Raw genomic sequence first — 21071 nt, forward strand, 5'->3', positions numbered from 1 at the left:
ATGATGCTACATCTCCTGCTCAGCTGGGACATGGCATCAGGAGGGGACCCCCCAAGCTGAGGTCCCCAGCAGCCCCCCAAGAGCAGCCACAATGGGTGGCAGTGGTGGGGCCACTCAGACATGCTCCCCAGACCCTTGCATTCCTCTGCCCCCCCCAGAATAGCAGCCTGCTCACAACCCCCCAGGGACAAAGCATGGCTTGGAAGGGAGGGGGGAAGTCTTTAATTTTTCCATCTTCAAAAGATGAATGCTCATGGGGCCCCCTATTTATTTATTTATTTATTTTAAAGTCCATTTCCTTTTTTCTTTTTTTTTCCTTTTTTCTTTTTTTTATTATTTACAGAAATAGCTCGTGACTCATCAAAATCTTTTAGCAGAAAATCTCAAACAGTGGGGTCATTCACTGCAAACCCAGTGCCTCTCCTCCCCCCGCGCCCTCTCCCCACGGAAGGGTTTGAGAAGGTTATTTTGTTTAGAGACTTTGTGTGAGCCCAGAGCCTGGTAATGATGCTAGACAGATCAGGGGGTTATGGCTTGGACCCTAAGCAAACACAGCCCAGGCTGCACAGCCCAGCTCTGTGCTGAGGCTGAAATCTACAGCCCCATTCATGGCAGGTTAACCACACGCCGTGCTTGGGCTCGGTGCTTTTTCTTTTAAATTGTTGTTGCTGTTGTGTTGGTTTGGGATTGCAGGCATTTTCTCTTCTTTATTTATTTTTCTTTCGAAACTGCAAAGGGTTTTTGCCGAGGGAGAGATGCCGGGAATGTTGCAAAACCCCCTCCTTTGAACTGCAAAGTCGAGGCTCAGGGCTAAATCGGGGGAGACGGGAGGGTCAGGGAGGTGGGTTTTTTCGCTGGTTTCAATCTCTGCTCCCTCCCTTTTCCCCAGCCCTGGCGATGGGGAGCTCTGGGGTGAAGGGGAAGCAGCAGCTGCGGGGGTGATGGGACACAGACCCTGCTCCCCCCGAGGAGCCTGAGGCAGCTGGGAGGACTGGGGTGGATTTCGTCTGGCGGCCAAGGAGCTCGGAGGGGTGGCTGCTGCCAGGGTTTGTGAATGTGGGTCAGCTCAGTCACACACCTACAGAAATGGCCTTGTTTTCCAAAATACAGCCGGCTCCCACAGCGTTCCACAGGGTGCAGCAGTCCTGGGTGTAGCACTGGATTAATCCGGGTGTAATCACCGCAGGATTAACCGCAGGATGTGCCCAGCTCCTCTCCTGCCAGCCCCAGCCTCCTGCTGAAACCTCTTGGGGGGAGTTTTCTTTAGAGGGGACAACACCTTGGGGAACACAAATACTTTTTCTTTGGGGGAAGAAACGCTCTTCTTAGCATACTGGGTACTTGGCACAGCTGAACAAATTGTAACTCCCACGAGAGACGAGGCTCATTCACACCCCCTGATCACCTCCATCCCCAGAGCTTTCCGGGACAAAGATGGGGCTGGAGTCCCATGGGATCACCATGCCCAGGGTCCAGCAGCCCTGCAGCGAGGGAGGGCACTGAAGGCTGGTTCATCACTGTTGGGCAACAGGGATGCAAAGCAGAGGGATGTTTGTTTGTTTGTTTCCAGGGTCCTTCGTGGGAGAGCCACTCGCTCCGCCAGATGCTGCCGGTGACGTGTTGAGCTGTCCCTGCGAAGCAGGAGAGGCTGGGGAAGGCTGGGGAGGGCTGGGCCCCTGCTGCCCTCAGCTTGTCCTTGCCAAATTTCGCCTCTGAATGAACGTGGGAGAGAATCCCCAGTGGGAGGAGGCAGCAAGGAGGTGGCAGAGGAGGGCTGAGCTTGGGGTGAAGGCAGCAGGCACCCTGACAGCCATCATCCTGCTGTGCCAAGATGGGATGTATCCTGCCCAGGCTCGAAGGGAGAGGGCAGAACCCCAGGGCACCAGGAGCAGGTAGGGGGGCAGCATTTTGCCTGGCAGCAAAGGGACATGGGTGGTGGAAGAAAGGAGGGCACAGACTTGTTTTGCGAGGTTGGATCTCTACGCGTAGAAGCCGTTGGACTTGATGGCCTTAAAGGTCTTTTCCAACCCACACAATTCTGTGATCCCTTCCATTTGGAGGGGCAGTGGTGCTGTGTGCTCCTGCTCAGGACACAGCAGGCTCAGTGGGATGGCCCGTGGGGCTGGCAACACCCAGGCCCTGGTGTTGCTGGGAGTAAAGCCCCACTGCTCTCCTACCCCAAAAACTTCAGAGCCCTTCCCTGCCTGGCACAGCTCCCACCAGGGTCTGTGAGCCCCTTTCCCCCTCCAAACCAGGGCTGCACAGGGGGTTGATCCTGAACCACTAGAGCTGTGTCTCAGCTTCCCAAGTCCTCTTTAATTTTTTTCTTTTTTTGGTGGGTTATCAGGCACAGCTGTCAGCACAGAGGAAACGTGCTGCTAATCCCCACCCAGCTCTGCAGCCTCGTGGCCTCAGCCAAGCACAGGGCACCCAGGTACCCAGCTCATCCTCCCCGTGGCAAAGCATCACCCTCCTCCTTCCCTAGGTCCCAGGCAATCCCAGGATTGCTGGGTCCTTCTTGCACCAAGCACCAGTGGTGCCACATCCTCTGGGGCTGCCTGGGAGGAGCGTCTGCCCGGGTGAGCTGGGCTCAGGGTGTCTGAGCAGGTAAACAGGGAGGAATGTGCAGCAGCAGCTCCTGGAGCTGCTGGGATCCCGGCGTGACTCACAGGCTCTGCCTCCCGGCCCGCCTGGGCCGGCACACCCTGTGGCCCCATTTGCCATCACCAGCACGGCCAGTTCCAGGCTTGGACCTGGCTTTAATGAATCCTTGTGCAAAGCTGGCCGGGTCCTGCTGGGGCTGCAGCCTGGGAGCTGTGGCAGGTGAAGGAAAGGATCCAGCCGCTGGCTCCTGGGGGGGGAACCTGTGCTGGGGTGACCTCCCCCGGGATGGGGCATTATGGTGTCAATCAGTGCTTCACCCTCAATAACAAGGGTGCACAGAAAAGGGCTTTTTTGTGGCAGGAAGAGAGCTGTGGCTGGGAAGAAGGGTGCATGGCCTTGCATGGTGCTGCACCCACCACTGCCCATGCATGGAGCACTCAGGGCTCAGTCCATGTCAGGGTCCTTGTTTTCCATGGTGTGCAGCACCTGGCACAGCCAGGTGGGCTGGATGGTGCTGATTGGCTCTCAGGAGGATGCAGCAGGACTTTAAGGGGCAGGAATGCTCCTCCTGGATGGGTAATTTAAAAGCCATAAGCTGTGGTAACAAGGTGGCTCTAGAACAGACCAATTCTTGAGATCTTTTGTGACCCTCTCCATCTCCTTGGCTTTGAGAGAACTTTCAAAGGATCCTGAGAACATTTGGTCCCACTTTGTGCCCCAGGCTGCCTCATTTTCCCCTCCCAACCCACTTATTTTACATGTGGCCATGGAGGTGACATCTCAGCACCTTCCCCTTACTCCTCACCATGCTGTGGGGGCAGCACCCCATGGTACCAGCTGGTTCAGCTCCAGGCTCCAGAGCAGTCCAGCCTCTTTTTGTACACTTCGCAATGCAGGAAAAGACAGAGGTGTTATTAAAAACAAAACGTAAATCAAAACAGCTTTGAAAATGTCCCACTGGGTTCTGTGTGAGCTCTGCACACAGCGTGGGAGCAAACATGAAAACCACCAGGTTGGTTCACCTGGGAAGTGCTGATAGTGCTGGAAATCTGATTTTCACACCATTGCTCTCACATCTGATGACAGCAGTGATGCTGTCACCTCCAATCCCAGCAGCACCAGGCATGGCCCTGAGCAGCTGAACCTCATTTACCAGTTTGGGGAAACTGAGGCAGGCAGAGGCTTTCCTGAGGAGGTGCCAGCAGAGTCAGGAACAAAAGCACCCACCGAGGTGCAGAGGGAACAGGCTGGAGCACCCACCTGAGGGTCCTGGGCACAGCTAGGTGAGGGGGTGGGCTTCCCAGACCCACTAATCCCCACTATTCCCCCCAGTTTTTGGAGTGAGGGGACAGAAACCCAACACAGAGCAAAGCAGCCCAAAGCAAAGCTGAGAAACGCCAATTTCGAGGCTGGCCCGGGGAGCCAGGGAACCTCTTGCTCCTCTCCCCTCCCCGCTTTGCTCCAACCCCCGAAAAAAACTTCTCCTCCCGCTCGGCAGCCGCAGCCGCTTGTTTTGTTTGTTCGTTCGTTCGTTCTCGCAGCGTGTTGTGTTTGAGGGTTGGTTTTGGGGTGTTTTTTGGGTTTTTTTTGAAGGAACTGGGGGGGAAAGAGAGGAAAAAAAAAAAAAAAGAAGGGATTAAAAAAAAAATACAAACAAAAACCAAACCCAACCCACAGCAAACCCAGCCCAACTCCGCGCCCCCGACCGGCCCAGGAGAGGTGTCCGGAGCGGCGGGGCCGGGGGCGGCGGGGCCGGGGGATGCGCGGCGGGGGCGGGCGCGGGGCTGAGCCGAGGCGCGGGGCCCCAGGTGAGGCGGGGGCCGGGGCGGCGGGGCCGGGGCCCGCAGGCAGCCCGCAGGCAGCCCTTCTCCCCGCCGCAGCCCCCCTGTCCCCTCTCCGATGTCCCAGACCAGCAACAACCACCGGCCGAGCCGCCCGGAGCCCCGCCGAGCCGAACCGGCACCGCCGCCAGGTACGGGGGGGGGGGGGCTGCTGCTATTTGGGGAGGGGGTCGGCGTGGGTTTGCGTGGTGCCGGGGGTGCGGGCACCGTCGGGTCGGGGGGTGCATGGCTGAGAGGGGGGGGGGGAAACTCCTGGCCGGGGGGGGGGGGGTCGTGGCTGGGGAGGTGTGGGTGCTCGGCTGGGGGATGTGTGTGTGTGTGTGTGCGGCTCGGGGGGGGGAACACGGCTGGGTTGGGGGGTACGCGGCTGGGGGGGGATGTGGGTGTACGGCTCGGGGGATTGTCCCGCGGGGGGTGAGTTGCTGGAGACTGTGCGGGAGGAGAGAGTGTGTACGTGGCTGGGGGGCCGGGGGTGAACCGCAGGGGCGTGCGTGGGTGGGGTGGGGGCTGTAAGCAGGGGGTGCGTGTAAACACGGCTGGGGTGGTCGTTGTGTGCACGGCTGGGGGGGGGTGGATGCTTGGGGGGGGTCGGTGTGTGCTTGACTCCGCGTGTGCTCGGCTGAGTGTGTGCGTGGCTCGTGTGTGCACGGCTGGGGGGGTGCGGGATGCCTGTGTGCGTGTCCGGGAAGGCAAAAGTGTGTGTGTACGTGGTTGTGTACAGCTGAGTGTGTGTTTGCACCCCTGACAGTGTGTGTGTGTGTGTGTGCCTGGCGCGGGGGGGTACAGCTGGTGCCCCGAGCCCGGGGGGAATTCGCCGACCAAACTTTGCAGCAGTTTCTGTGACTCGGCCAGACGCACGGGCAGGGACCAGCACAAGCTGAAGGAGTTAAAAACACCCCCCGAGAGCCGGGGGTAAAGGGCTTGGGGTGCTGTCCCGCAGCCCCGGGGGGGGGGGGGTTGGGGGTGTTGGGGCAACTTCCCTACTCCAGAGCGGCTCCCTGGGGTTCTCGGGCGGGATGTGGGATCAGGCTGTTGAGAAGTGGGTGGGAAAGTTTTGGGGATCCTCACTTTTTCCACGGGGCAAAAGCTGAGCCCTCTCGGTTGTCTGGGCGGTGTGGGGGGCTCTGCCGGGGGTCGTGAGGACCCGCGCCGGTGTCCTGGGGTGCTGGGTCCCCGCCGAGGTTCACGCGCGGAAACTGCGTTAAAAGTCCTGATGGGAGAGAGAGAGAGAAAAAAAAAAATATGCAGGAAGCTGATGGCCAGGGGTGAAACCCCCGGCTGTGTGTGCTGTCGGACCGGACACAAAAGGGGCCAAATCCACCCCGGGACCTGCTCCCTGCGAGCTCTGAGAGCGGCTGCCGGGGAGCGGGGCTGGGCGGGCAGGAGCTGCGGCCGCCCCGGGCACAGGGATGCACCCAAACCAGGCTCGGCACAGCTGGATCTCTCCCTGTGGTGACTTTGGCCCAGAGCGTGGCTGGGCCCAAGTTTTGGAGAATACATCCTCTTGTTCTCTCCCCCCTGCTTTTCCAGCTGGATGCTGCAGGCTCCGCTTCCCGTTTTACTTTGTGCTGCAGCCGTGTCCCGGGGCCGAGGCAGGGGCTGGGGGAGCTCGTTTCTCTGGGTTTCTTTCCATTCACTTTCCTCTCCAGGTGGGAGATGGTGAAAAGTTAACGCACGGACCTGGTGCAGAAAAGCTTGGGCACGGGAACTTGTCCCCAGCCTGGGTTAGGAGGAGCTACTGTGAGATCAAGTGTGGATGATTTTAAAAAGTAGTTTAGGAATCTGTTAAATGTGTCAGGAAAAAAAAAAGGTTATTCTGTGAACCCCAGCAGAACTGAACCAAATTTGCCTCCTTTGGACCCCCCTTTAGCAGCATGCAAAGCTGGGGGGCAGCAGAGTGGTCTCCAGGACACCCTCAGTTTCCCCAAGCTCCAGGAGCCAAATTCCACAGCAAGAGAGTATCCCTGTCGTGTCTCAGCGAGCAGCTTTCCAGCTGCACAACTGGAGCTTTCAATTCTTGCTTCCTTTCCTTTCCTTTCCTTTCCTTTCCTTTCCTTTCCTTTCCTTTCCTTTCCTTTCCTTTCCTTTCCTTTCCTTTCCTTTCCTTTCCTTTCCTTTCCTTTCCTTTCCTTTCCTTTCCTTTCCTTTCCTTTCCTTTCCTTTCCTTTCCTTTCCTTTCCTTTCCTTTCCTTTCCTTTCCTTTCCATGGTGGTTTTGTTGGGTTGTTCTGTGGGGTTTTTTGTGAGCAATGAATGGACAGGGCCTGGGTTTGTCTTTCCTGCTCGTGACGTTTCGCTGAGGAGCCATTATCCCTTGGGCAGCATCCAGGGTTTCTGTCACGCACCGTGGAGCCTGGGAATTTTTGCTTGATTCCCCCTCCAGTGCTTTGCAAACAAGACCAGCTCATCTGGTAATGCCTGTGAAATGACTGGGGAAACTGAGGTGCTGGAGGGGTTTGGCCCAAATTAATGTGTCATGGGCAGGGTTGGGTTGGTTGTGCTCGGTCCCGTTTCCCAGCCTGAGATGAAACCCTGGAGTTTGTTCCTTGGCATCTCTGGAGATGGGCCTGGAACCATCACAGCCTCCTCCCATCCAGGGAGGGATGGGCACGTTGCAAATTATAAACCCTTGAAATAGCCACAGGTAGTTTGCAGAGAAGCCTCAGAGAGAGGAGGTGATTGTCTGTGTGGAGTATGTGGGGTATAATTAATTTTTTGAGGAATTAACAGAAAGCAGGAGAAGACAGAAAGCCCTTTGGCTGATGGGTTTATTTTTGTCCTTCCTTCCCTTGATGGAGAGGAAGAGGAGGGGGAACAGGGGCAGTGGGCGAGGGGCTTTCCTCATGGGAAGCAAACCCATGTGAAGATGCTGGAGGCAAATTCATCTCCAGAAGGAAAAGGTTCCCCTTGGGCTCAACTCTGCTCACTCCCACTTCCCTTCTTTCCCTTCCCAGCAGGACATCTGCTGTGTGTCCCCTCCTCTGTGTCCCCTCCTCTGTGTCCCCTCCTCTGTGTCCCCTCCCCTGTACCCTGGCTCAGCTGCAGGCACTGGCAGCTCTCTGGCAATTTGCTTGGAGTTGAGCAGGGACAAGACACACACACACACATATTTTTATTTCCCTTTTAGTTCCTTGTGCCCAGTCCCAAGGAGCTTTTGCCCCACGATGTCACGGGAGGTGGGAAGTTGTTCTGTGCTGCAGCCCCAACAACAAAATTTTCAGAGCTGCCAGCAGCTCTGCTCTGCTTGCCCAAAATACCAGGATCCAGCAACCTGGATGAGGATGCTGCCACCTTGCTTGGGGTCCTGAGCACCCAGGGGTGCCCTGAGTGGGCCATGCTGGGCAGGAGTCAGTGCCACCATCACTTGGGTACCCCTTAATGGGACCTAGCCCAGCCTTGGCATGGGGGCAGAAGCAAAGGCAATTCCTTCCAAGGTCAAAATAAAAGGTCTTTGCTTGTCTTACCACTGATTCTAATGAAACTACTTGCAGATTTGCAAGCAGACATCCTGGAATTGGAAAAAAGACCCCTAAAGGAAATGATTTCATTTTTTTTTACCCCAGATAAAGACTTTTTGCACCACAACCTTCATTTCTGCTTTGCTTTCCAAGTTTTGGATTTACTGATGAACATGCTTCCATCTTTCGTGCTCTCTGAACAACAACAGCAAAACCCTGAAAGGAACCAAACCATTAAAAAGGCAGAGTTTTGCCTTTTTTCTTCTTTTTTTTCTTTTTTTCTTTTTTTTTCCCCCAAATGTTTCTGGTTTTGAGCAAAACAAAGGCAGCCCTGGGGGCTGTGCTGCCCGCCGCCCCGGCGTCCCGCTCCTGCTCCAGCTTCTTATTGAATTTCCTTGGAAAGCTCCTGCTGGAGTCTATTAGTTGCAGAAACCCAAGCTGTCCTCTGGGCATTCTCTGTAGTTTTTCTGATTTTTTTATTTATTTTTTCCCCCAGAGCTCCTCCTTCCTCAGGCCCTGCCCTGAGCAGCCTCCCACGGGACGGGCACCGGCAGCCTGTGCAGGATGGGGCCACGTTGGACCCTCCTGGTGCCACCAGCCCCTTTCCATGTCCCCCTTGGTGCTGTGCTCAGACTGTTCCAGTGGAAATGAGCTTGTGTGTGGCAGCAGCAATGGGATAATTGGGATATTTATTGCTCCAAATCCCAATCTTTAGGTTTTGGCCATGACAGTTGCATGCACAGACATTTTCAGCCAGCTCTGATCTTTGGCAGCCCTGCTGGGCTTGGTATGAAGGTTTTTCTCCTCCCCATGGTGCTGTCCTGATGTTTTTCCACTGGTGCATCCCCAACTCTGCAATGGGATGTGTAGATGTGATGCTTGGGAACATGGTTTAAGCACTGGACTTGGTAGAGTTGGGTTCATGGTTGGACTCGATGACCTTAAAGGTCCTTTCCAAAATGGAACAATTCTGTGATTCTGGGGTGGATCAGGGAGCAGGCAGTAGCTTTGGGAAGTTCTTTCACCTCAACCCCATCCTCTCCCAGGGTGCTCCCCATGTGAGGCACTTTACCTGGCCACATTCAGGCTCCTCTGAAGCTGCTTTGGGGTCTGAGCTTAGAAGAAACCCCAATCTATCAAGTGCACGAGCCTGAGGGACAGTTGAGCACCAGGACTGCAAAGTTTTAAGCTTCATCACCACAGGACGTTGCTTTGGACAATTCCCTTTGATGTACCTCAGTTTCCCTGTTGGGCCAAGCAGAGATAAGCTTCTGTTTCATGTCAACTTAGAGCTGTGGCTGTTCTAATGTAAAATGCATGGAGATGGGATAATGTATGATGGGCACTGGCTTAAAACCATAGGCTGGGTAGAGCTCAGGATGAAAGTACCTCATAAGTGCAAATTATTATTCTTGTTAATAATGATGTCCACCAGCTCGCATTTATCTGCTCTTCAATTAACTTTTTTTAAGGACTCTTGGCAGGTTAGAGAGACACAAATTTTCCCTGGCAGAACCTGTGCTGGTTTGACCCCGTAAGGTTATGCAATTACTGTACTGGCGTGGTCCTTAATTAGACTCTCCATAATTTTCCCCAGCACAGTGTGGTGGCTCCTTGCTCTGTAATTCCCAGAATCTCCTTGGATCTGATAGGCATCATGTCAGCCACTTCCCAGGCTTCAAGGATCATTGTTTATTATCCTGGATGTTGCAGGACCTCCTCCTGCACCATTCTTTTATGTCCTTCTGGCCAGCACGGAGGGTCTGAGTGGGGGCCCAGGGAGCACTGGGCCAGCTCCATGCTCCTCCAAGTCCATGGAAAGTGACTCAGCCTCTGGTTGGGTCTTTGACCCTTTGATGTTCCCCATCATTTTTCTCCACTCCTTGGCCCTGCGGTGTGTTTGGGATGTTCTGTGTTGCTCCTTTTTAGGCTTAGAGAGACTTCTTCCCTTCCACCTGCAGTCCTGAATGTTGTCTTTATATATACATATATATATACACACACACATATATATAATATATATTTTTATTACATAAGGAATAGTTCCTGGTCATTCTGCAAGGACAGAGGTGCACGTGGTTGCAGTGATTTTATTTCTTATCTTGCCTGAAACCCCTTCTCAAGGCTTATCCCCCACCATCCTGCTGTCCTTGCTCTCAGGTAGGAGCAATTCCTCCATCAGGGCTGGTCTCTTCTTCCTCTGCAGGAGCTGGTTGGGTCAACAAGACCCTTCAGGTGATGGGATTTGTTGGGACACCTTCACACGGGGTCTGCATCCCAAACCTGGAATCAGGGGTTTGTTGCCAAAGGAGCTTTTAGCCAAGGTCAAACTGTGAACACGGGCAGACTGGATGGATGCTGTTCCTGGCCTGTCTGGATGACCCAAAATTCCTCTTCCTACCCACCCGATGGCTATAAATAACAAATAATAACAACTCCCAGGCTGGCAAGCTATTTGGGGTTTTGTGGGTTTCTTTGCTTTGTTTTGCTTTTTTGCATTTAGGAAGTAAGTGACTTTTCATAGAAACCAATATTTTCTTGACTGGATTCCTCATTGTCCCAGAATTGTTTATCCCAAGCATTGCCCAGGTGAGCAGAGAGACACAGGAGCAAATGCTTTCTGAGAAGGAAGCAAAACTCTGCTGGATGTGTCCCATGCTCAGGAGTTCTGGACACTTCTCCTCCTTCCCCTCCTTTCCCTGAATATCACAGCATCTGAAATGCTTTGGTGCATTAATTTCAGACTGAATGTAAATAAGCTGTTTGGATTTTTCCCACTTGAGCAAACTTCCAAACCAGAATTTTGCTTTCCTCTCCTCCTGCCTGGCTCATGGGATTGGAGGGATTTGCTTCAGTGCCATCTCTCCTGCACTTGAAACTGCTTAATCAGGCTCTAAAACATCCCTTGATGAGGTCAGACAAACACCTGATTGGGCCAGGAGCACGTACAGGAAAACCAGGAGAGATTACAGGAGGGTTTTATCTGCACAAAACAGATTAAAAAGCTCCCAAACTAAATATTGGTGTAAGGTAGCGTGTTGTTCGTGGCAAGTGCCTCACTAGACTGTCTCTGTTTGTGTCTCTTTACAACATTTGCTTGTCCCTGACCAGCCTTTCCTGAGGGATTAAAGGGAGAGAGAAACAAGGATGGGAGACTCCTGAACATCTCCACGTCAGCAGAAGGCACAGCCCAGAGTATTGGATTTAGATTAGATATTGGGAAGAGATTCTTCCTTGTGAGGGTGATGAGATGCTGAAGAAAGCTGAGCAGGAGCTGTGGGACAACCTGGGTGGGTCTGACCCAAAAGCTTTCCATCTCCCCACATCCTCTGTGCCTCCCAGCTGGAGAATCTGGGCGCAACAACCAGCTGCAGAGAAGGAAATCCACAGGTCCCCTGAGTTGTAAGATGCTGCAGTTCTTGTTTGTGTTCACACCAGCTGCTGATCCCTTTGGTTTGTCCAGTTTTTTGGGAATGGGTCAGCTCAGTCCTGCAAGCTCATCAGGAATTAAGCACATGTCCCAGCCAAAGCACAAACACTTTTCCCTCTAAGCAGAACTGGTGGTTGCTCCAGAAGCTCCTGCAGACACTGGGCTGTACAAAGTGGGTTGGTGCTCCCAGAGGGACATTTTGTGCATTTGATTTTGCTACAAGATACTTGGTTAAAGCCACTGAAACCTCACAGCTGCTTTGCACCTTTCTCCTCTCTCCTCTCAACTCCTGGGGTGCTTTGGTGGACTTTGGAGCTCAGTGATGTCTTGGGGCTCTTTTGATGGATGGATTTGGACTTTGTAAATGGAGAGAACAGTCAGAAAACCTGACTTATGTGAATCTCCTGGGCTTCACAACCAGGAGGCAAAGAAAGTAGTTCTACATCTATTGGATTTCCTAATCTTCTGTACCTTATGGCAGCACTGGGATTTATTGAAGCCTGGCTTAGTATTTTTTAAATGCCTTATTATCTCTGGTCTCACAAAGAAGTCATGTTTAGTTGCTCTCTCTGTGCCACGGTACCTTTATTTCTCCCTTGTGTTTTACAAAAGGTGGTGCAGAACAGGAGTGCAGAGACCTGGGCTCTTGTCCCAGGCTGTTTCTCCGCTGTGTGATGTGCATTTGCCCCGGCCAGGAAGAGGCAGCTGCCACAGGGGTGCAGGCAAGGAAAGGGATGGATGTCCCATCCCAAGAGCTAGTTCTCCTTAGAGCTTCATCTACGTTTTGCATGGATTTGTTGGTTTTAAACCCCACAAACTGAGGTCAAGCCTGGTCTTGTTCTGGTGGAAGGGATGGGAGGAAGCTGGTCCCTGCCCTGCTGGCAGCTGGGAGAGGTGGCCCTGGTGGCCTCACCTTGCTGAGGGCTTGGAGCTGCTCCCCCCTGCTCCTCTTTCCCTGCTCACTCTCTCTGTTCAGCTGTGTGTGCTTTGGGGAGCAGGAATGGATAGTGCAGCAACAGGGATGCGAGGCTGTATAAGGCAGGGAAGGACCAGCTTACCCAAATTTCTTCCCTGTCTATTTTTGGTCTTTCTTCTGGCCAGCATGTTCCAGTGGGAGTTAATTTAATTGCCATCTTCCTCCCTGCATCGCTGTGGTTGTGTGTGAGACCTCCTGTTGTGCAGGGTAATTATATGTGTGAAGTGGACACGGCAAAAAGCCGAGCCTTGTCTCACTGGTCGACAAGCAGCACGTTCACCATCCGTGCAGCCCAGGGAAACATCCCACAGAGCTCAGGGACTAAACAGACCATCCCTGTCCTCATCCCCTTGGGATAGCACGGAGGGGGGCAAGGGGTGTGATGGAGGCAGCACAGGGTGGCTGTGGCAGAGGCAGGATCAGCTGGAGCTCCAGCAGCCGCCAGCTCCTCTCCCACCTGATTTCCCAGCTCCTTTTCCAAGTGAAAATCACTCACTGACCTCAGGGGTGAGAGCAGAGCAGGGGAATCTGGTGATGATGGGGCTGCTCTGGGTAACCCCAGAGTCTTGGCTGTTGCTTTTTAGGCCCTGAACACATTCAGGAATCTCACAGCTAAGCTGATGCCCAATAACTGGGATCTATTCCCAGGGATCCCTTGGGAGCTGCACCCTCAGGGCTCTGCACCAGGCACCTGACTCAGGGCTTTGTCTAGAGCTCCTCAACCATCAGGGTTTTCATGTCTGGCTTTAACAGGCTTTTTAGCTGATGCACTGACTAAATGCTGCAGGTCTGAGTCTGACTCAGGCCAGTCCAGGTTGGGACATGGCAGAGGATGTGGAGGCAGCAACATGTGGTTGATATTCACCTGTAGCCCACGTCTGTGTGCAAACACCTATAGCTAGAGGTCAGTTTGCTTTCTTCTCCTGTTTTGCTCCAGGCTGTCCAGGGGCATGGGAATGAGTTTTCTCCTTCTTGAGGCTCACATGTTCCCACTCCACTTGGAATTTGGAGCCAAAGTTGCTGTGCAAAATACAGCTGGAGCTGCTGGATTTCCCTTGCTTGAGCCCCAAAATTGCCCTGCCTGCAGGAGTGTCCTGCAGGAGACCAGGGAGCTGTGAGCAGGGCTCTGCATTAGGATGAACTTTCCTTCCTGGCAAAGCCCCTGTCACAGGAGCTCCAGTGCCCCAGGCTGGATCACCATCCTGGGGAGGGCAGAGAGGATGGTCCTGTGGGGAAACTGAGGCAGGTGGGTGAGCACATGGGGCGTAGCAGAGCTGAGCAAGCATGGCTCCAGGCTGGTTGCAGCAGCCTGTCCAGGCTCCTGCCACCCCCAGGGTGTGGATGGGACCCTCCTCTCCCTCTCACAACACGTGAGCTCTGCCTGCCATCCTCCCCAGCTCCTGCTTCTGGGACCTCGTGTTATATCGAGTATAATGAAGTGTCCGAGGTCACTCTTCCCCCACCCACCCTTGCCTGCCTGCATGTATGACCTCTTGTTATAGCCAGGGAAATTATGGGTGGTTGGGCTCCCTCCTTTACCCAAGCTATAATTTAGTGTTTATATAAAGTGTGGTCCAGCCCCTGTTGTGCAAGTGGTTGCTATTCTGGGTGCTGGGGAGAGGGACGGGGCAGGAGGAGGGGGCTTGTGGGGGGTAGGGGGGCATACCATTGCACTGAGCACCATGCAGCCCCCCCACAGCCCCCTGGACACCCCACTGTGGGGGCACCTGGCCCCCCAGCCCGCAGTGCTGGCTCTGCAGGAGGTGGTTATGGCTTCTCCTCGCTGGATTTTGGCAAGGGGGTGTGTGGCTTTGGCGTTCGTCCCCACGGGGAATGACATGGCTCTTGTTCCAGGTTTTCCTGGCCCCATCAAGGGGGTCCCACGGGGGTTGCTCCTGTCCCAGAGCAAGTGGGAATGGGAGGGGAGGTGGCAGCCAGCTCCGGCCGGGAAGACAGTGGCCCTTTCATGGGAAGGGGAGATGAAAAATCCAGCTTGAACCACTGAGTGTAACCAGATGCCCTGGCTTTTTAGAGAAGGAATGTGGGACCTCTGGAGGGTTTTTGGAAGGGTACAGCCAAACTGCTGGTGTTGGTGAGTGGCTGCAGAGCAATGCAGCCCTGATGCCCACCACCCCCACCAGCCCCAGATCCCTCACAGTGCTCCAGCTCTTCCCCCCAACACTGTGTGCTCAAGTGGGGCTGGATTTGGCTGGTGCCCCAAATCCCAAAGCACCAATTGGTGCTGTTGGCAGTTGCTGGGGATGGTCTGTGGGTCGCAGTGGGGTTGGGTACCTGAGGGGCTCAGTGCACCCCAGGGGGGCTCAGCTCCAACCCTGTTCCTCCTGCAGAGGCAGGTGAGAGCTCACACCCTTCTCCGAGGCAGACACCAGAGGCAGAGCCCCGGCCACCCACCCGCCCCACGGCGCTGAAGAAGGAGGAACCTCTGGAAGATGTGGAGTCCCAAAAAGTCCTGATGAAGGGTCCCTGCCCGGAGCTCAAAGGCTCTCCCGAAGCTGTGACATGTGAGTGTTTCCCTCCATGGCAGTACCCGCAGCTCCAGACACCCTTGCACCTGGGGCTCCTCCTGTCTAATCAGTAATGGGGCTTGTTAGTAGGGCAGCTATGGTGGGAAGCCATCTCCTCCTTGCTCTGCTCTTCTCCACATCAAAGCAAAAGGTTTTAACTGATTTCGAGTCATTGGGTGCTGGGGAAAGTGCTGGGTGGCATCCAGCAGTGCCATGATGCCACTCACTGTCCTTGTCCTTGGGACTGGCTGGAGGTGGAGGGGGAGGAGATGCAGATGTTGTGCTTCTGGACAGGGTTTAGCACTGGACTTGGTAGAGCTGGGTTCATGGTTGGACTCGATGATCTTAAAGGTCTTTTCCAACCAGAACAATTCTGTGACTGGGAGGCTGGAGGAGCTCTTGGTGGTGTTGGGGTCCTGCTGGAATGCTGTGATGGGAAGAGGGATCAGTCCATGGGGGAAGGAGCTGGGATGGAGCATCCCTCAAACCCACAGCAGGAGAGAGGGGACCCCCTGCTCTTGGGCACCCTGGCCACAGCCACAGGAGGGGATTGCAACAGCCGTTTGCTGGAGCAAAGGGAGACACTTCCCGTCGGGACAGCTCTGGCCTTGGCATATCCAGGGCAAGGGGGAGGCTGATGAAGAGCCTGAGCAAGGGAAGGGAAGGGCTGGGACGGGCTCTCTAGCTGAGGAGCTGGTTTTGCTGGGGGCGGTGGTGAAGCCGAGCAGCAACTCCCCCTTTCTGCTGCTGCAGACCTGCCGGTGCCCCCGCCCCTAGAAATACCGGGGTGGGATAGGAGCAGGGGTGGGATAGGAGCAGAGGTGGGGGCCGGGGTGTCCTTGCTCCATCTCCTATTGCAGGAGTGGGAGAGCAGAGCTGGCAGATGTGGGGGACGAGGGCCCGGCCCTCCCGGCGTCGCTCCGTCCATCCTTTCCTGGCTCCCAGCCTGGATCCAAGGGTTTTGCTCCCAGGCTGCCCCTGCCGCACGCAGCCCTTCCCCTCCTGTGGGATGTGAGCGGGGCAGCTTTCCCTTCCAAGGGCCGGGAGCGGATGGATGCTTCCCACCGGGGAGAGGGAGGGTGGGAACGAGGTTGCAAACTTTGAAGAGCAGGGTGGGAAGGGGGGGATGGTGGGGAACGGCAGGATCCGGGCGCTCCTGACAGCCTACGTGGAGCGAGGAGCGCGCACGGTTCCTCAAGCAGGGCTTCCAGCCCTTGCAAAGCCTCTGGGAGCTGGGCCGGCTGCCCACAGACATTCTGCACCTCTGAGTCACGCTGCTGCCTGCTGCACCCTGCATGGCGCAGCCCCCTCCCCAGCCCGCCCCCCGCCAGCCTTCCCGTGGGCCCCGGGGCCAGGGGGAGTGTGCCCACCGGCATCCAGGCTTGTTTGGGTGCTGGGTGCAGGGATTTCCCCCCCTCATTCCCGTCTCCTCCCCGGGAAATGAGGTTCAGCTCCCTGCCTCTGGCATGTCTTGCAGCCTGCTCCCAGCTGCTGCTGTTAATGGGAGGGGGGGTCACCACAGAATCACGGAATGGTTTGGGTTGGAAAGGATCATCTGGTTTCCATCCACTGCATGGGCACAGACCCTCCCACTAGACTAGGTTGCTCCATGTTGCACCATCGCTTGTGGGAGGGCAAATTCCCCCCTTTGGGAGTACCTGGGGAGCACAGTTGGGCTCCTCCATTGGAGGTGGAGGGGGTGCTGGGGGTGTTTTCATGCCAGCCTGACACATTGTAAGGTCAGGAGGGACCAGGCAACAAGGGGCTGTGGGGCCACCACGGCTGTAGGGAGCATTACCTCAGGTGTGGGACACAAAATGAACATCCAGGAGGGGTTTGGTCATTGAAGAGCTGAAGGCTGATAATTTCCCCAAAGCCCTGGGGGCCATAGGGTGGGCAGGTCCCCCTCACTCCTGACACCCACGTTAGGAATTTTTATGCATTGCTCCCCCTCAACCCCAGGTTGAAGATGTCTCTTTTATAAGAGCTTCAGGCTGCTGTGAGTTGAAGGCTCTCCTGAGAAATGGAAGCTATTTTTCCTAGCTTAGGGGGTTGTGGAGGGGGGGATTACTGGCTGCCTTTCCCTGCCACTCACTGGAGCTGGAGCATGATTTAGATTTACAAACAGTTTAATCTGAGGAATGCAGCGGAATGGAGAACGCCAAAGGGAGCGAGTTGCAGCTGCAAACCTCCTGAGAAACCCAGTGCTCAGCACTGCACTTTGCTGCCCTTGGACACTGCCAGGCCAGGCTGCTTTGGGCATCCTCAGGGCACTGTGGTCACCCTCCAGCATGGTGCCACTTGGGCAGCCAAGAGCATTGGAGAAGGGTGCATGGGAAGCCAACACCCCCCAGGAGGTGGTTGGGTTGTGTTTTTTTTTTGGAGTGGTGGGGGGAACACATCCCATTTTATCCAAGATTTGTTTTCCATTTCTCCTCTCTGCCTTTCCCCCACCCCTCCTGCTTCCAGCCCGCTCTTCCCGCTCAGCTCCAGTTATTTTAAGTCCCTCTCCCAGCGCAGGTCAAGGATGCAGCATTTCACCCAAGCACCCGCTTCAGCTTCCCCCGCCCTCTGAGCACAGCCCCGGCGGGCACAGCTGGACACTTGTGGGTTTTTTAACCTCCACCTATTTTATTTTTTTTGCCGGAGAGGGAGGGAGCAGGACAGAGACCGTCTGTGCCCCCTCCGCCCTGGCGTTGTCCCCTGCCCCCCAGCCCCCCCCTGCAGAAAGCAGCTCCTGTTCCCAGCAGCCGGAGGTGCCTTTGCCCTCGAGCCTCTCGCCTGAATCATCCCTTGTTTACTGCTGCGGGAGAGGAAAACCAACACTTGGCGGGCAGGATTTTATTTGTGGATTCAGCTGGCATCGCTGCCGGGGGGAGGGCTGCTCGATCCCCCTCCCCACTGCTGCGTTCCCAGAGCTGTCCCCACCGCAGGACGGCAGCGTGGGGACACGGTGCCGGGCAGGAGCGATGGGCTGAGCCGTGCCCTGCTTCCCGCAGCATCCCGGCAGGATGCGGGGCCGCCGGCCTCTCACGGCTGCAGCGTCTGGGGGCTGGAGGGAGGCACAGACAGAGCAGATATTATTTATTTTCTTCCTCCTGCAGAAAAGTTCAGCCAGAGGCTGGGGAGCCCTTTAATCAAGCGGCCAATTCAGGCAGTCCTGGGGAGATGAGTAGCTTGGCTCTCTGATGATACTTCATCTTCTCTGGCTTTATGGAGGGTGATGGGGATGGCCTGGAGCTCCATCCAGCAGTGCCGTGTCCTGGGCTGGTGGGAGGACAGTGGCTCACGGGATGGTGGCTCTCAGCTGGAAGCAGCCACAGGCTCTTCTCACCCAGCTTGAGGGAAGCATGCCTCACTGTGCCTCTGCACCCACTGCACTTGACCTTTCTGGCTTCATCCATCCTGCCTGTGCCAGCAGTGCTGGAACCCCAGGGGTCCTCCTCCTCCATGTCCTCTGCTGAGTTTTGGCAGTTGCAGAGCATCCTTCACAACAAGTCTTTATTTATTGCTCTGTTTTCATCCCTTCCTCTCTCTGGAGCCTTTCCCCTTCCCTCCAGTCATCTTTTCTCCTGCATTGCCATCTTCACCCTCTTGGACCAGGCATCTGTTACCATCACTTCATCCACCCATGAGGCCACCCTGTGTCCAGCAGGGAACCAGCTTCCCATGCCGTGAAAGGGGAGGGGTCACAGATTTCCCCCCAACAGAGCACTGCAGGGGGGCTCGGGGATAATGTGCTGTTCTCTTCCCCAGGCCAGCCCCAGGTACGAGCATCCCCCCAGTCTCCCAGCCCTTCCACCCATCTGCTGCAGAACGGGCCCGGGCGGGGGCTGGATCCAGGAGGTGCCAACAGGGAGGCCGGGAACGGGGTCTTCCGCCCCCTCCCCAGCGCTGCGAAGCCCCCCCGCAAGCTGCAGTCACACCACTCCATCAACAGCCAGAGCAGCAAGAAGAGCAAGGGCAGCTCCAAGTCAGCCTCGTCCCACATCCCTATTGAGGCACAAGAAGGTACCAGCTCTCCTCAGGGTGGGGGGTTCCTTTCCTGCCATTCTCATCCAGCTCCACATCCCTCGGGGTCTCTCCTGTACCATTCTTCCAGCCCTTTGGGACCCTCGGATCTGGGTACCAGCCAAGCTCTCCTACTGGCAGCCTTCTGCAGAGTGGGTGCTGAATGGGGGTCATCACATGTCTTCCAAAACTGGTCTTTCTTGGGGTCTGGGCATGTCCCTGGGCATTGAGGGAGGCCCCTGGAGCAGTGTCTGACTCCCAGCTCCTCTTCCCATCCCTTCCATTCATTCCCAAGAGAGGATTTCCACCCTTTTTGGGACTGAGCATCCATCTGTCAGGCACAGCCTCCCCCAGCCTGCCCATGGGTGCCGGTGTCCCCCTCCCTGCCCACTCTCTGCCTGTTCCTCCTCAGACTGCTGCGTCCACTGCATCCTCTCCTGCCTCTTCTGCGAGTTCCTGACCCTCTGCAACATCGTGCTGGACTGTGCCACCTGCGGCTCCTGCACCTCCGAGGATTCCTGCATCTGCTGCTGCTGCTGCAACTCGGGCGAGTGCGCCGACTGCGACCTGCCCTGCGACATGGACTGCGGCATCATCGACGCCTGCTGCGAGTCGGCCGACTGCCTGGAGATCTGCATGGAGTGCTGCGGGCTCTGCTTCTCCTCCTGAGGGGCTGTACCCAGGGGGGGACACCAGCAGCGGGTCCCCCCCAGCCCCTCCTGTCCAGCCCAAGCCGGCGGAGGGGACACCCAGGTGTGAAACACCAAAAGGAGGAGCCTGGTAGTGGAGGAGGGCGATATCCCCCCCGTTGCAAAGCTCATCCTTGGAGCTGGGGGGCCAGGTGTGGATCCTGCCTGGGGAAGGGTGAATCCGTAGGGCCACTCCGGGGACGGCTGCCATCCCGTCATGCTCTACCTCGTCCCCACACCACGCTGGTTTGCCAAGGATGGTGGGAGCCTTCTGCCACCTGAGCCGAGAGCAGGAGTGCCCGTCCCGTGTGCCACAGAGCCCTCAGGTGCCACCAATGTTTGGGACAGCCAGTGCCACCACCAGGGCTGCCCCAGGACAGTGCTCTGCTTTACACAAGGGTGTCGTGGAGCATCCTCCCCCTGGCCCAGAGACATCTCCAAGTACAGAGCTTTGCTCCCTGCTGGGAGCCCACTGGGAGATGCTGAAGCCTATAGCCAGGCTGTGTGATCCCGTGCCATGGGACATATCCTGCCAGCCCCTACCCCTCCTTGGTGCTGAGATCAGCAGCCAAGTGCAATACACATAGCCCCCTCCCCTCCCTACTTTACCAGCTGGGAAGGAGCTTTTCCTTCACCAGTCCCTGCCAGCAGGGTTGGAAGCAGGGGCCAGGGCAGCCACCCTGGCTGGAGAGAGCCTGGAGCTGTGCCGAGATGTTACTGACCCTCCACGGGTCCCAGGGGGGGTGATGGGTTGGTTGGTGCCAAATGACCCCCAGCAGTTGTTGGCCTCTGTCCCATCACCCTGGGGACAGGGCTCGTGGCTGGGTAGGGGTGGAAAACGCCCCATTGAAGGGCTGGGGAGAAGGGGATGAAAGTGATATGGTATTTTATTAATATTTTTTTGTGTGCCTTTCATTTTTTACTGTAAATAAAGGTCTTTCTTCATTTCTGACCAGCAGCTGCTGCATCCCATGCTCCACAGGGTACTCCCAGGGGATTTGCTGCTCGCAGCTGCACCATGTCCCCGTCCCTGCATCTGCACCCCCTGTCCTGCTCCCAGCTCTGGGGGCTCCTTTGGCTCTGGGGACATGGGACAGCTCAGTGACAGCCCCAGCGTGTTCCTGCTTTGGTTCTCGTGCCAGGAGGGGAAATGCAAGAGTCTCCCTGTCCTTCGAATGGGTCGATGTCCCAGTGTCCTGCAGCCTGGCAGGGGTCCCCAGCCATGGGACAAACCCTGGCCCCCTTGCACCACTGTCCCTGCTCCTCCCAGGGCCCATGAGCTGCTTCATCTGCCCCAGGGACATGACTTCCCTAACGGAGAAGAATAAATTATGTTAATTCCCTGCTGCAGGGCTGGGGGGTGGGCACTGGCTGCCCAGGTTTGGTGTGAGGCTCTGGAAGCTGGCAGCCCCCCTGAATTTGGGTGGCCTGGGTGCTCCTGCTGCTGTGGGACCACCAAGTATGCCATGGCATCCTGTGCCAGGCCGTGCCGTGCAGGGAAAGGACCACAGCTCCCCTCTGGAGTCTCACAGTCCCTC

At 56.1% G+C, this 21071-nt stretch overlaps 1 protein-coding gene across 1 annotated transcript; it reads left to right on the forward strand.

Moving 5' to 3' along the window:
• The first annotated feature begins 4503 nt into the window (after positions 1-4503).
• MDFI (MyoD family inhibitor) lies at positions 4504-20485 on the forward strand. The gene is made up of 4 exons (XM_051639325.1): positions 4504-4576; positions 14657-14830; positions 18590-18844; positions 19257-20485. The coding sequence occupies exons 1-4, from the start codon at positions 4504-4506 to the stop codon at positions 19511-19513; spliced, it is 759 nt and encodes a 252-aa protein (XP_051495285.1). The 3' UTR covers positions 19514-20485.
• Positions 20486-21071: the final 586 nt, after the last annotated feature.

Source organism: Apus apus, chromosome 23, assembly GCF_020740795.1.
Source record: "Apus apus isolate bApuApu2 chromosome 23, bApuApu2.pri.cur, whole genome shotgun sequence".
In the NCBI taxonomy this organism is placed as follows: domain Eukaryota; kingdom Metazoa; phylum Chordata; class Aves; order Apodiformes; family Apodidae; genus Apus; species Apus apus.

Bases quoted from the DNA above. Each gene is read 5' to 3' on its own strand.
- MDFI (XM_051639325.1), top strand. From the start codon at position 4,504: ATGTCCCAGACCAGCAACAACCACCGGCCGAGCCGCCCGGAGCCCCGC. The intron at 4,577-14,656 runs GTACGGGGGGGG...TTCCTCCTGCAG, and splicing joins CGAACCGGCACCGCCGCCAG to AGGCAGGTGAGAGCTCACAC. The intron at 14,831-18,589 runs GTGAGTGTTTCC...TCTCTTCCCCAG, and splicing joins CTCTCCCGAAGCTGTGACAT to GCCAGCCCCAGGTACGAGCA.